Source organism: Clinocottus analis, unplaced genomic scaffold, assembly GCF_023055335.1.
Source record: "Clinocottus analis isolate CAN_PGR_092001 unplaced genomic scaffold, fCliAna1.0.p SCAF_36, whole genome shotgun sequence".
Lineage (NCBI taxonomy): Eukaryota > Metazoa > Chordata > Actinopteri > Perciformes > Cottidae > Clinocottus > Clinocottus analis.
Genome location: NW_027176109.1, coordinates 1123318 through 1140702, shown reverse-complemented (window position 1 = coordinate 1140702; position 17385 = coordinate 1123318). Strand labels below are relative to the sequence as shown.

The 17385-nt window shown below is 46.3% G+C and overlaps 2 protein-coding genes across 2 annotated transcripts in view; both read left to right on the top strand.

Moving 5' to 3' along the window:
* LOC137799537 (CUB and sushi domain-containing protein 3-like) overlaps positions 1-17385 on the top strand; it is a gene marked incomplete at its 5' end in the record, with an annotated part of 388544 nt that overhangs the window by 27810 nt on the left and 343349 nt on the right. The gene's annotated exons all lie outside the window — the stretch shown is intronic.
* Positions 6782-17385, top strand: part of LOC137799549 (exostosin-1b-like) — a 31675-nt gene continuing 21071 nt past the window's right edge. The window contains exon 1 of the mRNA XM_068596345.1: positions 6782-8702. Within this exon, the coding sequence (XP_068452446.1) occupies positions 7750-8702 (953 nt within the window). The 5' untranslated portion in view covers positions 6782-7749. The remainder of the gene's footprint in view (positions 8703-17385) is intronic.

Genomic DNA, 17385 nt, shown 5'->3' with positions numbered 1-17385 from the left:
TCTTCATTCCAGTCACCTGAAGATCTGCACCATGTTGTGGAGACCTGGAACTGCTCTGAGGGAAACTTGTCTCATCAGCTTTGAGAAGCTAAAGAACCAGAGACACATTAGTAGAACCCCGTGTGACCCAGACGCTGGGAAAGGGGGTTTTGGAGAGCAATTTTTTTAGAACAAATTTTAGTTTTGAGAGCATTTTTTTTAGATCGTCTTTTTTTTTTGGAGCAAATTTTTTTTTAGAGCAAATTTAGTTTTGAGAGCATTTTTGTTTTTGAAAAGAAAAAAAATTTGAGAGCGTTTTTTTAGAGAGAGAGCAATTTTTTTTTGAGAGCAAAATTTTTTTGCAGAGCAATTTTTAGTTTTGAGAGTGTTTTTTTTGGAGTTTTTTTTTTTAGAGCGTTTTTTTTTTTAAGAGCAATTTTTTTATTGAGAGCAAAGATTTTCAGATCATTTACTTACAAACTAGATTTTTTTTTATCTGAATCCAAACATGATTTTTTAAATTTCATTCCCCAAAAGACAAAACGGGTCAGCTGAGTTTCCTCACTGAATATTCATCACTTCACCAGGTCATACGACTCTTCCTGGAGGTCATGTTTCTCTAGATGGCGACAGAGATCCACCAACAGCTCGCTCTCCATCGCACTGCTGCCTCAACGCCTGAATGGGTGCTGTGGGAGCAGTGGGAGCAGTAGATGGTGTAGATGCTGTGGGTGCTGTAGATGCTGTAGATGCAGTAGATGCAGTGGGTGCAGTAGATGCAGTGGGTGCTGTGGGTGCTGTGGGTGCAGTAGATGCTGTGGGAGCAGTAGATGCAGTGGGTGCTGTGGGTGCTGTAGATGCTGTGATTTAGGGTCGAGTGGCGAGGAGAATAAGCCTGAACTCAATTCAACCTCCTATGAAAAAACAGATGACTCCAAGTCAAAGAAACATACATCCTGTCGCCTTCAATCCATAAATAAGAAATATATATTTTCTTCAAAAGGCCTCTGAAGGGACTTTACTTCCCTCTCAACAAAAAGCGAAGCCTCTCATCATTCATCAGCATCCATGCAGAGGAAATCAATTTGAATCGAAGAGATAATGAACCCTGGTTAGTGACCACTGGAGGAGCAACAACCCGCTGACAACCAGCATGTTGGTCAACGTGGATGAACGAGCACACGTCCTCACGTCCGCCTTCACTTCCTGATTGGATTGGACTTTTATCGCCAATATGTCCGCCGCGCTGGCGGCCGCGCCTCTCCTGTAAGCACCGAGCCCGAGGTTAATAACAGAGCTGTTGGTTTGACCCGCATAGCAAGGTCTCTGTGTGTGTGTGTGTGTGTGTATGTGTGCGTGTGTGTGTGTGTGTGTGTGTGTGTGTGTGTGTGTGTTAGAAACATCTTTGGATGCAACGCCAGCTGAATTGTTTTAATTGCATTTTATCTTTGATGTGCTAAATTATCCTCCGCTTCGGGGCATTTCTTCTTTTTTTTTGATCTTTGTAAAACACTTTTACTTTATTCATGAGTGCAGAGTTTTGATTGACAGGACGTGGGAGACAGCGGGGGCGGGACACACGGCGAAGGTGAGCGCCATCGCTTCTATGCATCCAGGAAGTGAGGACGAAGGTGGGGGGGGGAGACGGACGGGTGCAATTTAGATTTCTCGCCCTCCTCATTGACCTCGACTGTCCACAGACTCACACCCTGTGTGTCCCGGGGCGGCGGCCGCGAGGATTTATTACCTGTTCGCCGTCACACACCAAGGTCACACTGTCGGCGGCGCCCGGGTCGACTCACACGAGCTTCCTGCAAGCTTCATGAAAGAGTTTCACTAATGAGGTCTCATTTTATTAACCCCCCGGTGCCTTAAGGGGTTGTTCTTCTTCTCTTCTGGTTATCCTGATCGGCCTTTGAAGACAAAGAAGAAGAAGAAGAAGAAGAAGAAGAAGAAGAAGAAGAAGAAGAAGAAGTGAAATACTGGATGTTTGTGAAGAATCAAGTGCATGTACACGTGCGCTCTCGTTTCCAGAAACACAATGTGTCTTCATTTACTCATGGACTCACTAAAGAGCGAGTGACCCTCGGCCTCCAGCCGCTAACAGACCTCAGCTCCCTCCTGAGGGGCTCTGGTACTTACCGCTTGTCAGTGAAACCCTCCAATTGGCTGACAAATGATGATTGCCTCCTACCTGTGAGCTTCCTAGCGCGCTAACAAACTCCCCCAGCACGTCCCAGAAAGAGCGACTCTAAAGGTCCATAAGAGGGACGCTGTGCTCATCATTCAGCGGCGATAATTGGATGCATTAAAAAGGCCCGCGTGCTCGCCGAAGATGACGTGAATGCACAAACGAAGGGCGTCCATGTTGCATTACCAAATGCATGCATGTGTACATGTCTCCCCCCCGTGCCCTTTATTAGCAGCAGGTTGACTCCATTCAGCTCGGCGATAGTGATTAAATCTTTTCATGGCGGGAACTTTCACACAGCTGTGAACTGTGTGAGGTGATTAAAGGCGGCTCAATTTGTAGTCCGGTCCCGCTGCTGTTGCTCCTCATTGATCTTTTTTTTCAGGCCCTTGAAGTGAGAGCTGCTGCTCTCGTTGGAATAAGACGGCGTACATACGCTCCCTGCCCTTCCCGTCTCAGCCAAATACTTCACAGACATGTATCCCATCTAATTACCGCCGAAATTAGCCGCCGTGTACGTCTGCCATTTAAACGTTTATGTGATTAACTTTGTTGTGTTTCCTTTGATAGTGTTGTGTGAATTTAATTAAGCTTCTTTTATGTGGAACAGTATGTGCACCAATGCATATCAAGCAGCGCGCCGGAGATTACGTGCCCAGAGTGCTGACATCTGTACGATACATAACTCATGAGGAACAACCTCCTGACGCTGAACGCAGACGGCAGCACGCCGACGAAGACGATGCTGATGACGAGCAAGTGCACCGTGTTTTGTGTCGCTAGTTTTGCAGGTATGTTGGTCAGAAAAAGGTCCCGAGGGAAACATGAACGTCTCCCAAATGTCACGTCGACCCGCGTTAAAGTCGCCGAGACGTTTCAGTCTGGACTGAAGAGTCGTTTACCTGTGACGACCCTCGCCGCTGGCCGCTGTCCCTGCAGGTGTGCAGGGGGGCGTGGCCGAGGCTCGTCAGGAGAGTGGAGACACCTGTGCTCGTTAGTGGCACGCTAACTTTTTGGAACTTTACTGCTTTTCCTCTAAACGTCCCCAAACTAAAGTGTGAGTCTCTGCAGCCACGAGGCTGTTTAATAATGTTGTTATCATAAAGGAACACATGTGAGATGTTGTTCACATGTGTAAATATCAGTCTACATGTTACTAGTGAAGAGGAAATGAAGATGACGGTTCACAGACGAACGTGTCCGCTTTCTTCCACCGCAGAACCCTGACTCAGCACTTTCACACGCCGGCCGCGCAGCAGAAAGAGTTGTTATTACATCACCGCTGCAGGATGCCAAAACACTTCCCACGAGCAGTTTGGAGTCTAACAAGTGGTTTCAGGACAAATAGCAAAGACTGATTGTGGTAATGTTCTGATATCAGATCGGATCAAGCAGCAGATGTATTTTTATTGCAGGTCATTACTGCTGCCGTACCTATTAGCATACAAATGGTTTCTGGGCCTTTGGAGACCTGGAAGTTATTGCATGTGTAATTGAACCAGATCTCTGCTCTGTGATTGAGATATTCCAACACACACACACACACACACACACACACACACACACACACACACACACACACGCTGCACAAATGCGTCAACTCACAAGTGTTTTTTTCTTCTATAAAAGTACAGAGAAAGTGTAGAAGAAGAAGAATAGGAAAGAGGGATGTGATTATGTCACCAGCGCGACACATTAATCTCCTGTCGACCGTTTGGACACGTTTGGGATTATGAATAACACATAAATGATGAAAGCTGTCAATTGTCTTTACGTTAAACTGCAGTGGATTGATAGATATCTCTGTCTTGATCCAGAAATCCTCCGTGGAACAGATGAGATTTGAGGATCTGTGAATGCAAATAATCCAATATGTGAACAAAGCTGTGGGTGTTGCACTCACAGCTTCTGTATAACTTTCTGCTGCAGGATGTCTCTGCCTTCTTGTCGTTCAACAGGGTCGTAGTACAGCGGGAGGTTGTGTGTCGAATCTCTCAGTGTTGCCCAGAGAAGCGTTTTCTTCACGTCCTCGTGACGCGACTTTCCACAATATACGCTTGAACTTGCAAGCGTTAGCATGCTGGATCGAACCACTCACTTAGCTAGCTTGGGTGAATCATGCTATGCTAAGCTAACCGGATGCTACAGCAGCTTCATATTTAATGCACAAACACGAGAGTGGTATTGATCTTCTCATCTCATACTCAGCATGAAAGTAAAACCTTTTTCCTTTTGCTGCGGCGACAGCAGAAAATATCCATCTCTGTGACTCATTCCCCACAGGAGGAAAGGTGCCAACATGCAATATAACAAGAAGGGGGATGCTGTACCGGCCCCTCTGCACGTCAAGACACTGACAACTCCAATATGTCACGTGACCTTTCCAGTCCAGCCTGCGTCCCGATGAGCATAACAAAGACGAAGCTCCTTCACCTCAGCCGGGACTCAGGAGACGAATCACTAGATCCAAGGCTGTGCTCTCCAGGAAAGAGCCACGCAGGAAACACACACATGCACACACAAACCGTGTGTGTGTGTGTGTGTGTGTGTGTGTGTGTGTGTGTGTGTGTGGATGTGCATCACATATATATCTTGTGCAAGTGGATTTTTTTCCACTCAGCATTGCATTGCAGATATTAACAAATATGAATGACCTCAAAATGCATTAATACAAATCTCCATTTGGCTGTTTAGTTGCTGGGCTGGCTGGCTGAGGGGAACTATGCTGACCCGGGTGCATCCAAATTAGACATTGGCACGGTTGTGTGTATTACACAGAGGGAGCGCTGCGCTGGCTCAGTCACCCTGCTGCTCTCAATCTGGCCGAGCGCTCAGCTCAGCACACAATGCAGCAGCAGGGAGACGTCTCCAGCGTCTCATTAAGCCGGCAGATAATAGCTGGACAAACGCAGAACCCACACAGACGCTTCTTTATTACTTTATTTTTTTTTTTTTTTCTTCAGCCCGCTTGGATTTTCTTGGTCTTGAAGCGAGACATCGAAATAACCGGATGTGCAAACTTATAGATATCCGACTGTAAAGTGAAGGACTGTCACTATTATGCATGAATACACCACTTTAACCTTTATAAAACCATGTGGAAATCCTCGTACACCAATGTTAAGTCCCAGCATGCCCCATTCAGACAATCTTTTGGCATAAAATACGTAATTTTTCCATTTTCTGAACTGAACGACACATTTTTTTGACAGAAACTCCTTCCTAACAGATCAAGACTTTGTTTTATTGTGATTTGTGTTGCAGATTCTGATTCTTTAGGTCCTAATCTTTCCATAAAGGTGTCTTATTGACGCTCCAGGAGGCATTTTTGGAGAATCTGGTTCATATCATGCTTGATGTTCATAGTTACCATCAAAATATCTTTTAAAAGTGATTTTTTCTGCAGATATGCCTTTTTCACAAAACTTTGCTAAATAAATACATAAAATAAACACAAGTTTGGGAATAAATTTAGGGTTCCTACGACGACTCAAACAGGAGAAAGGAGATCTGGAGACAAAAATGGCTTGAATACATAAATTGGTTGACATACAAACAAAGCACAGCTGATCATTCTCGTGGCAGAAGCTGAGGAACATCCGTCTCACATCGGTCCCCGGTGGCGATCCCATCATAAATGAGTCAAGGGGATGAAAGAGAGGAGAGCTGGAAAGAATGTCAGCGTGCTCGCAGAAAGATGATAGAGGGTAAGAGGGAGGAGGTAGAGGATGAGGAGGTGGCCCATCGTATGCCTCCCCGGTCTTTGATCAGCGGGCCATGGAGGCCGAGGCAGTGTGCAGATCGCTGGTCCACGGCTCCTCAGGAACGCAGCTTCACATTCCTCCTTGCTCTTTTCCCACTTCTGCAAAATCACTTCTAGTCTTTTCAGACCAGCAGCAGCTGTGAAAACACACCATGGGGCGCTCACATGCCGGACCAGACCCGGCCAAAGCACTGCGGTGCCATTATGCCGCCGGTGCTCCTCATCCACGGGTGCAATTCTTCTCAGGACAAAGTTTCTATTTGGGTTGAACATTTTTCATTTCTCTTGTTGCTTTAAGGGTCAGAGGTCACGTTCAGCTGCAGAGACGCTCTCACTGCACTATATATGATATATCAAGATATGCGACTATCAAAATGATCAATGATAATAATTTTTTTGATGACAAACATTGTAATTTATTTCAGAGTTAATTCTTGACAGACATCTTGAATGCCAACATGCACGACAAGTCCTTCAAGTGCTAAAAGAAAAACGTTTTGCTCCAAAGTGAGCAAACACCATCTGCTCATGAAGATCATGTGATATGATCTGACACAAAAAAAAAAACGCACTTGACTGCGTAAAGTCATTTAACCACATAAACATCAAATCAATTCAAGATTTCTCTCATTTCCTCATGTGGCCTAATGAGGTTCAAGAGGCAAACCACAGGTCTCTGCTCATGAGTCCCTCTGGGTAAATCACTTCTTCTCTCTCCTCTCTGGGTGTGAATGGGTGCACTGGGAAGCCCCGCCCTCCTCGGACGTGACGCTCGACCAATGGGAGCGCACCGTGCGCCAGTCGAAGGAGCGTGACGTCATCGTCGTCGTCGCTATGGGCTTGCTGCTGCTGTCCTGCTCGGCTCGGCTCCTCAGTCTCCCAACAGCGAGCAGCGCTTCAACACTTCACGAAATAAAAAAAGGGAGAACATTAGCCGGGCCCGGCTTCGCATGAAGAAGAGCGAAGAAAACGCGCCGTGGACGAGCGAGGGAGACATTGTTTTTAGCGGAAGGAGACGGGACTGACTTTTACTTGAAAGCAGCCGTTGACGCCACTTTGATGCAGCCGCTTAAGCTAACAGGCTAACTGGGAATGTTTGCGAAATTAGCCAGCCCGTTAGCTTGCTAGCTAGATAAATCGGAAGAAGTAATCTCGCTGTGTATATATCAATCAAACAGTGATAACAATATTGTTCTAATCCTGCGTCACATTAAGTTAAATAACCGCGGGTGAGCGTTAAGCACCCGGGTGTGTTTGCATGTTTATTGTTAAGGGCTCCGCTTGTTGGTTGCTAATTTCCAGAAAGGGGGACAACAGTTTAACTAGGCAACAAGTCCGGTTCACACCACTTGTTTAAAACGTGACTAAAGAAGTTTGTTAACGAGCTCTCTGTTGTGTCCCGTGTTGTCAATCAACCATGTGGTCCAAGTGAGCTTAAAACACAGCAGCGAAGTGGAGCTGATGTTGTACAAAGGAAAGTGAAGGGGGGCACTTTTAACGGCGGACCCCCCTCCCGTTTTCTGAGTGGATCGAGTCGCTGAAACCGATGTCAGCTGGTCGATACGACTGTTGACGAGGAGGAGGGCGAAGGCGGACGAACATTATACATCGCCCACATGCTTTGGATCAGTTCCCGGACTTGTTGTGAAAGGCATCCGAAGCAGGAGGCGAAGAGAGAAGTGAGCGCGCAGCCCTTGCAGCCCGTGGGAAGATGGCGGAGCGGCGCTCCCGCAGGACGTGGTGAGAGCAAAACTTGCGGGGAAGACTTCTCGGATCTATCGCCAGGCACCGTCTCATATCTCAGATCGGAGGACACATGCAGGCCAAAAAACGGTACTTAACTCTGTTCTCCGCCGGCGCGTGTCTCGTTCTGCTGTTCTGCTTCGGGGGGATACAAGTGCCGCTCTCGCGGGGTCCCAGCCGGCGCGATGGCCGCGGCAGCCTCGCCGGTTACCGTCCCGGGGCCCGGTGGCGTCACTTCCCGGGGTCCCTGCAGGCTTTCAGCCCCCTGGAGCGAGACGACGGTGACGACCACGACGGGCACATGTCTCCGAGGGAGAAGCGGGACGCGAACTCTGGTGTGTACGCCGGGAAACGCTGCAGGATGGAGTCCTGCTTTGATTTCTCCCTGTGCCAGAAGCACGGGTTCAAAGTGTACGTCTACCCGCTGCAGAAAGGGGAGAAGATGTCAGAGAGCTACCAGAACATATTGTCCTCTATCGAAGGATCCATGTTCTACACGGCTGACCCAGCACAGGCCTGCCTGTTCGTCCTGAGTTTGGACACTTTGGACCGGGACCAGCTTTCGCCCCAGTACGTGCACAACCTGAAAGTAAAAGTCCAGAGCCTTCACCTGTGGAACGGTGGCAAAAACCACATCATCTTCAACCTGTACTCGGGCACCTGGCCGGACTACACGGAGGACCTGGGCTTCGACATCGGCCTCGCCATGCTGGCCAAGGCCAGCATCAGCACCGAGAACTTTAGGCCCGGCTTCGACGTTTCCATCCCCCTTTTCTCCAAAGAGCACCCGAGGACAGGAGGGGAACGGGGCTACTTGAAACACAACACCATCCCCCCGTTTAGGAAGTACATGCTTGTTTTTAAGGGGAAGAGGTATCTGACGGGAATAGGCTCAGACACTAGGAACGCTTTATATCATGTCCATAACTCAGAGGACGTGGTCCTCCTCACCACCTGTAAGCACGGGAAGGACTGGCAGAAGCACAAGGATGCACGCTGTGATAAAGACAACACAGAGTATGACAAGTAAGTACTATCCAGTTCATTTTCCAGCAGGAGCGTCTGTCATTACAGACACACACACTGTCTTGTTATTTCCCTTTTGTCTTAATGGTTAGCTTACACTGTTAGCCACTGCTTCCATGTCTGATACCGGCGAGGTAAGTGTCATGAAAAACACAATTGGTATGTTAAATTGCCCACTGGTCTGATGCACCTATTCATCATACTGGTGAATTAGGGCGGACTGAGGCTCGAGCAGGGGTTATCCTAGAGTCAGAGGATCGATGGTTCGATCCCCGGCTCCACTAGTCCATGTCGATGAGTCCTTGAGGCGAGACACTTAACCCCAGAGTTAAGCATGCGGTGCCTGCAGTGTGTGCATGTTAGAGTCCTGATGGGCAGGTGGCACCCTGGCCATCTGTGTGTGAACGATGACACTTAGAGTTAAAGCGCTTCGAGTGGTCGGAAGACTGGAAAAGTGCTGCACAAGTACAGCCTGTTTACATAAAACATGTTTGCTTCAGTTTTTGGATCATGTACTTTTGCCATGCTGTTGTCATTGTGATTTCCTGTTTTTTTTACTGTGGTATAACTAAAGACAGGAGCTTTGGGTTAAGTTTGTCATGCGCTTTCCCATTACGACAGTGATTTTATTTCTTTTAAAAAATTACTTTATTTACCAAATTTCCTGTCACGAGTTACAGATAAGTAGATTTGATTTAATTTCTGCCACAGGAGCGCCTGTATTATTGTAATTCAATAGATATCTCCATCTGTCTACAGCCTGTTATTCAGCAGTAGATAAATCTGTTTCTCTTGACATTTCCACCCTTCTGCCTGTCGGTGTATTTACTACGAGGGATCTGACAGAAAACGTCAATACAGAAATGCACACACACTCGGCTACCAGTTACCATGATGCTCGCAGATAGCTAATGGCTAATTTACTACGACTCTAACGCACTGAAAAAGTAGTATATTGCTCCAGGAGGAAATATTGCACAGCTCCATAGCCTCAAAAAGTTGCTCTGTGGACATCGCCCTGTACTACAGTTAAGCCACACTGCTTTCTGTGCCCAAAATCTGATGAGCAAACTGGCGTCTGTCTCCCTGCTCTGGCCAGTGGGATTCAGTTTGTGTGTCCCCAGACTGCGCTGTGTTGTTACTGGTGACTGTATGGCGCTGGGTGTTTGACTGTGGCTCTTTGGAGTGGATTAGAGGGGACAAAGCACTGGTGCCAGTAAGGGGAAGCCACTCTGGCCCCTGTTTGCTCAGTCATTTCCCAGACAAACCCAACTGCATGAGCCAGGAATGCCTTGGGGCCCCAACCCGGGGGATTGACCCCCTTGTCAACTCTTTTATATATCTTGTTGTCAGTTGTCAATTTGGGTAACAGAAGATTTCAATGAATGTCAGAGGGGGTCTGCTATGAAACCCGCCTGCAGCGTGGATCCAATGTGTTTTAATATCAAGATGCCTTGTGTGTTTGCTCAGTGGCTTCTCGTCTCTCAGCCTCGTGTCGGGAGGGATCGGCTCACCAGATTCATTCGGCGGCTCGGCAGAATAACATTCTCAGTATCGCTCTTAAGACACGAGCTATCTGCAGTCTCTCTCTCTCTTCGCCTCTCTTTCTGCCAGCTCGCTGCTTGCTGCCAGGGGACTGCATTCACATTTCACACAGCGAGATGGGTTGCATCCGAGTCGTAACCCAGAGGAGCAAAAAAAATAATAATCCTCCTGTCATTAAGTAGCATACAGGGGGAAACGGGCTTTGGGTATCTCGCTAGCCCTCGTCGGCTTAGCTTCCCTGCACGGCTGCAGTATGTTCAGTGCTTTCTCAGTCGGTACATCCTCAGTAAGTCACACAGCTATCAGTCAACAGGCTTTGGTTTGATCCCCATGGCGCTGTGGAATTCCTGTTAAATTAAATAAAATGAATATACTGATCCCTACCTTACCTTTCCCTAGTGCTGGTAGAGCTTCAACAAAGTCTTCAACAAATATGTCTCCAACAAGGTGTGCACTTAAATCACAAGGAGCATATAGGTTCAACTAAATTTCCCCTTAGGGATGAATAAAGTATCCTATCCATCTTATCCTACATTCACTCATTTTGCCTTTTTTTTTTACCTTGCAGCAACACATTCCCCTCCATGATCAGATCTTACTCGCATTATGATCCAGTTAGCTGATAAACATCAGTCAAAATAAGGTTGTATATCTGATAGCATAAAGCCTGCGGTGGTAGTAAACTATGCTGGTGAGAGTGGATGCTCTCTGAGTCGTATTTTGAAGGCCGGCGTTTTCATAACGCATGTTTTCCACGGTTTGTTTAAAAGAGGCAAAGTGAAAAGTGCATCTGAGTTGGACAGAATACATATTTTATGAGAAATTAGTTTGAAGCGGATCTTGTAAAAGAATATCTTGCTATGTGCAGTGATTTTACAGAACATAGTTTGAGGCTATTGGGAGTCATCTGCCGGAGTGTGTGTGTGTGTGTGTGTGTGTGTGTGTGCGTGTGCGTGCGTGTGTGTGTGCGTGCGTGTGCAATAATAGCCCCTTCTAACTGTCAAACCGGTTTTGTCCCTTCAGATTGTTTCTATTGTGGAGGATGCGTCTGATGCGGTGGGTCCCATTAAAATCAAGTGGTAATTGCTTTTGTTGGGGGTCTCGTCACCGGCACAGTGGGCCTTTTTTAAAAATCCTATCGTTACAATGAGGTTTTCATTAAGTCTTTTTGAACTGCCATGTCTTTTTTTGAGGGGGAAATCCAAATGGTTAACAATATGTCTGACGGGATTGCTTCATCAGTTCCCAACGGCGGAATCATTTAGTCAGTAATCATACCCAGACCCACGCTACAGCCATGGCGCGGCTTGAAGGGGTGAGACGACGAGAGAGGCCAAAGAGGTGGGTGGGACAAGTCGTCAAGGAGATCAATATTTGCTTTTGTGGTGAACTTCCTAAATGGAAACGTGTCTGTGACTTGTACTGAGCTGTGGACGACACAAGCGGGATTAGCTCGGTTGCAGCAAGCTGCAAATTGTGAATCTAGGAAATGAGCTGAGCCCAATATGTTCCTGATTGAGCAGCGGTTTGTTCGACACATGGTTTTACACTCGGGTTAAGCTGTTAGCCAATGTTGTAAACATGTCAAATATTTGGACTATAATCCATGCTGATTGCACACGCTATCACCTCCCTTGCATAAAGTAGAGATCAGAATACATCTTGCTGAGATTTTACTCAAATGCGTATGTACTGTGGTCGATACCGCGCTCTCTGCGCAGGTTGTGTATGATTGTGAGTCGTATTGTACGGCCCTATGGGTCAGACGGTACAGTCTGTGGGCTAACTGGGTGGAAGTAATAGTTGCTGTGTCCTTTGTGCAACAAATCCCTCTTATCCTCTCCCACTGACAACAAGGAAGTTGTGACAGACTGAATGCAGCCTCTCACCATGATTTCCATGGAATGGCGATGTCAATTTTTGCGTACTAGTTCGGACTTTATTCTTCAGACGTTGGCCTGGAATGTGTATGAGTGTGTTTATGTATGTGTACATGTGTGGCTTGTTTATGACATTTGAACACTGCATTGCACAGGACAGTTGTGGTGTAGGACTAGCAGTGTCGTTGCAGATTGCAACCAACTGAAACCTCAATAATCCTTTCTCGTGTTTGGGCCGTCTGTTCAAACTGTAGAAACATGGCCGCCTGCTGCTTAAATATGACTCTGCATAGATGTAGATGTAATCTAAGGTAACGAAAATGCATCCATTCTTATTTTAAGGTGGCTTCTTATTGTTGCTATAAATCTAGCTAACTTCCTCATAGTCTCTACTGTAAATGAAGTATTTTAATCTGTGATGAATACTGTTTGTACACACATTGAAGACTTCCACATGTTTTGGAAAGTATTTTTATTTCCAGGCCTTTTATAAAAAGTTCCCACATTTGGGATTATAAAAGGTTGTATCAGGTGTGCTGCAAAAGGTCTCCTGAACACCTCCGTGTTCTCATTTACATATCATAATTGAATTATCTGGCTTGATGGAGCATGTCGTTGTGAGGAAATTATGTTGCATATATTTGTGTGTTGCACGTAAACCACAACGCGTCTCCATTTGGCTTGTTTACCTGCGATGTCCCTGCGTTTCTTCTCCCCCAGCCAGTAGGTAGTCAAGGATTTGCTCCCCTCCCTTCACCACAGTCCAGACATCTGCACTCAGCCGCTCTGTGTGTACACGTCTGTGTAACACAGCTGAAGGAGAGAAGTTACAGCGGGAGGCAAGTCAGATGCAATTCCAACCTCAAACTGAAAGCCCTCTCACAGCTTGTTTCCAATTAAGAGGCCCTGCCAAGCGAGAGGGTACAAGATGGATGGAGTGAGAGGTGAGGGACACACAGAAGAGTGGGAGACGAACTCAGAGTGAGTAGGGTGGGGGGATATGAACACAAGGAGAGAGAGTGAGTCTGACGGAGGGAGAAAGTAAAACCCGTGCCAGCCATCCAGCAGTGAGAGGTGAGTGCAATAGCCGGCTGGGTGCTGACGTTGGTCTGCTAGGTGTATTTATAGACTTGCAGGGTTTTAATCCTCAGTATTGGCCAAAGCCCCTGGCAGAGGGCCGCGAGCCAACTTGATGCAGGCTTTGCAGAGCTTGGGGAAAACGATAATCGTTAGTGGAGGGGGGGGATTGGTCGATCTCCAAGTTCCTGCACGTTAACTTCATATGCCCTATATTGTTCATTTCGTAACCCAACAGGGTTTTGTGCGGCTTGCTTTCCAGCTGAAGGTGGCGCTCGAACGCACAATTGTGAAAGCGGACCGCCGACATGCATGTGCGTTCTGTGCACGTATGAGAGTCAAAGGGTTTTGTCTGTATTCGTATTCCAGAAAATCATCAGACAAGCAAAGTCGCCACGAGCAAAGTTTTTTTTTTTTTTACATGCTCATGTTCCCAGTTCAGACTATTTTACCACACAGGTCTAATAAAAAGCAACACATGGCACTGCTTGTGTTTCATTGGAGTATTTCACCGACCAAGGTGAGGCAAAATGTGAGTAAAAGGGTGAAATGTCTCGTTCTTGAAGTGCTGAATAGCTAGTCGGGAAGCTCTGTCACTGACTGCCTCTGCTACTTATTTGCTCGCCGTACACATTTCTAAAATGGCAGGCGGAGTCGCACAATGACAGCCCTGTGGTGCCCAACAGGATGGATGTTTGCAAATCTCCAAGTTGTGTTATTGCCCAACAAGAAATTGCTTAGGTTTAAAGTTGAAATGTCTAATTTGTCATCACGATACTCTTAAGTCGGCCGGTGTTTTTTCTGTCTCACATATCCGCTTCCTGTGCCGCCCACGTTTCTAACACTTCATACAGCAAGGGGGAAGGCTTATGCAAATGTAAAGCCCTAGCATGCTCAAGTAAGACAATGTTTTCCCATTATAAAAAAAGGAATTTTTGAACCGAATGACACAAAAATCCTTTAACGGCGATGCTTTGAAAGGGTTTTTCCTTTTGGATTGAAATGGAGGTGACATCTCTGAATACCGACACACACACACAAGTCCCTCCTCACACAAGCGACACCGAAGTGGCTGTTGTACTGCATTTTGCAATGTGTGTGTCTCAGATTCATATTGTTGTCAGTTTGATTCGTATTTAACTTGTAATTTCACACCTGCATTTCGTATAACACGTCCTTTCTCCAGGCTGAAATGCTAACGTAATGGAGCCACCGACAACAATGAGCAGACTTTAAATCTTCTGAATGCTGTGATTTAGAAACACCGTTTATATCTTTTTGTCTGCTGGTGCTCATCTTTTGTAATGGTCCACACAAAAGAACAGGAAGTGTATGACGGGGTTCTTGTTGGCAGAGTAGTTGTACAACAGCTGGACGTTTTTTTAAAGGTTCTTTCACGAATAGAAAACTCCATATTTAACCAGAAGATGTGCACAGCGCAGCTTCTGGCTGATGAATGCTGCGTAAGAGCTGGATTTATTCATCCCTTCGGTCTAATGTGCCGTAGCTTTGTGTTGAGGGACGAGATGGATGATGCACAGTCTCCTATAGGACCTGAGGGGATAACAAACGGCTCATCGTCAGAAAGCTCATGGTAAGTGATACCTCCATGAAAGCGGATAACCGAGCAGACGGGCTATCGCGTGACCAGCATTGTTCTTTATAACAGACTTCAGAGTAAAGGCGGGGCGCGTGGGGCTTGACCTATTGATTTACAGCTCGTCCCGTTTACCCTCAACGTCATTGGTTCGACGAACAAGCCGACGAACTCTGCAGTACATCTCCCCCCCCCCCCCGCCCTGTCGGCCACTTCCTGTCTTACTTTTAGTGAAGGGACTCTATATGACGCTTGCATGTCTTCTGAACTGCAAATGAGTATTTAGTTGTTAAAGACAAGGGAATTTCAATGTTGTGTTTTGCTTTCCCTGCATGATACTTTGCAGATACCTTCAAAGCTGTCTATCTACGTAGTATTTGTGTGTATGTGCTGATGGTTGTGTGCCATCCCATATGTCTTTGTAATCCCAGAAACTACCGAATGTGAACCGTTTTCCCAGAATCATGCAGTCCACTCACTGCCGGGGTTTATAGAGCAGGAGGTCGAGGGTGAACAGAGGGTTTTACCGTCAATGTTCACGTCCCATCAATCCATAATTACGACCGGTGCGCGTGAAGAAGCTCGCTCTGCATTACCTTGGCTACACAACCTGGTACGCCCTAGTTTAAGAAATGCTTTTGCATTATTGATGCAGTAACTTTAGTTAGTAGTACTCTCTCTTTCACACTCTTCCTTTGATTGCAATGCTGTGCTCGCTCCAGAGGCCTTTCGCCGCTCTCTTCCTCTCTCCTGGAGGCTACTCTGTCAGGACCAGAGGGCAGCGCCATTTGCTTTCGTCTCGTGTCCGGACAGAATGATGTATGCCTCGGCCTTCTTGGCAGACGTGTGCAGGTGATGTGTTCCACTTGGAATGCTCGGAAAAGTGAGGACAAGGAAAGAGACGCAGAGTGTGGTCCATTCCAGGAAAGCGTTTTTATTCTGTCAACATGGGGAGGCGCACATCACAATTTCCTTTGCTCCTTGGCAGATGTGATGAAGTAGCACTGGATGAAGGCCTGGGGAGAACCAGGGGTCTGGGAAAAAAATAAACATGTATGGTAATAAAACGCAAGCTGCGCTTTATGGGGATTGAGGGTGAACAGGGTGACCTTCATGGAAGGTAGTTACCAAGATTGATCTAAAGCCAATGATGTCTTCACACTTTGGAGAGCTTTTTTCATACGTTTGTTTTAGTGTTAAAGCTGCCGTTTTATGAAGTTAGATTTGTGTCTTTTTTTACCCAAGCACATTTCTAGTTTGTAAGTAAATTATCTTCAAATCTTTGCTCTCGATTAAAAATTGTTTAAAAAAAAAGCAGGTAAAAAAAATTTGCTCTCAAAAATAAAAGCGTTTTTTCTAACAAAGCTATCTAAAGTGGCGCTGATAAATAATATTAATAATAATAATAATCCATTTTATTTGGAGGCGCCTTTCAAGTCACCCAAGGTCGCCTTACAAAACAATACAGGATGAAAAGATAAAAGCAAGAAAGATACAAACAGTAAAACAGAGCATTAATATAAAAAACAGGTGAAGTGCAAAGGGGCCAGTTAAAGGGTGTATGCCAGTTTGAACAGGTGATGGAGCAGCTGAGGACAAAGATGTAACTTTGAGGAAGTGATTCGGCGAGCCGGCGTTCGCGTGACACACATTCACAGGCCTTTCAAACAGTCTCAGAAGTTGCTCTGCTCTGCATGACAGCGGCTTTCTCAATTATCCCTCATGTACAATTAAATATGTTGTGAGTGCTACATGCAGAATTAAGCGGCACTTTAAAATCAAGGCCAGCCAAATCCTATGGGCTTTTAATCCCTCAGTCACTGCGGAGAATAGACCTGCCAAACCCACTGACGTTCAGAGTCTCGAAAGGTCTTTGACTCCTGACTCGGTGCCACAATATCTTTTTTAAAAAAAAGTTAAATTCATGTATAACCTTTTAGTACAATAATACATCGCCCTCTTTCTGGTGTGGAGAGAGGACCTGGCTCACTCTGCAGTGTGATGGTCGCTGTGTCTTCTCAAAGGTGCTTTGGATGTGCATCTCCGTCCCCACTGAGCCGCGCTTGTGTCACCGCACTTGGCAGCACCGAGAAATTACCAGCCACCATGTTGCTTGTGGCTTGGCCGGGTACCGACTTTGGATGATCAGATAAAACTGACAGACACACACACACACACACACACACACACACACACACACACACACACACACACACACACACACATATTAACAGATATGCGATCTCTTGCTGTCCTCTTTGGACTCCACTTTGTCAGATAAGGGCTTTAATCTGCACTTTGAGTAGAAGCGAAGCTCCAGCACACATGGAGATAACCCCTCAGTATGTGATAGTCTTCACCATGAAATGGTGGTATTATTCAACCTGTTCTTTGTTGCCGCTTGCAGAGCAGTTTACATTAACAACAGGGTTGCTGAATGACAACATTGCCAGAGATTCAAAGGTGTTTTAGACGATCACGTCGCGCTTTGTCGACTCGGCGAAAACGCAGTTTTCGTTCCTTGTGAGGTCACAACCAAGAGGGCGAGCCAGGAAGTGTTGTCTTTTGATCTTTCCCGCTGTTC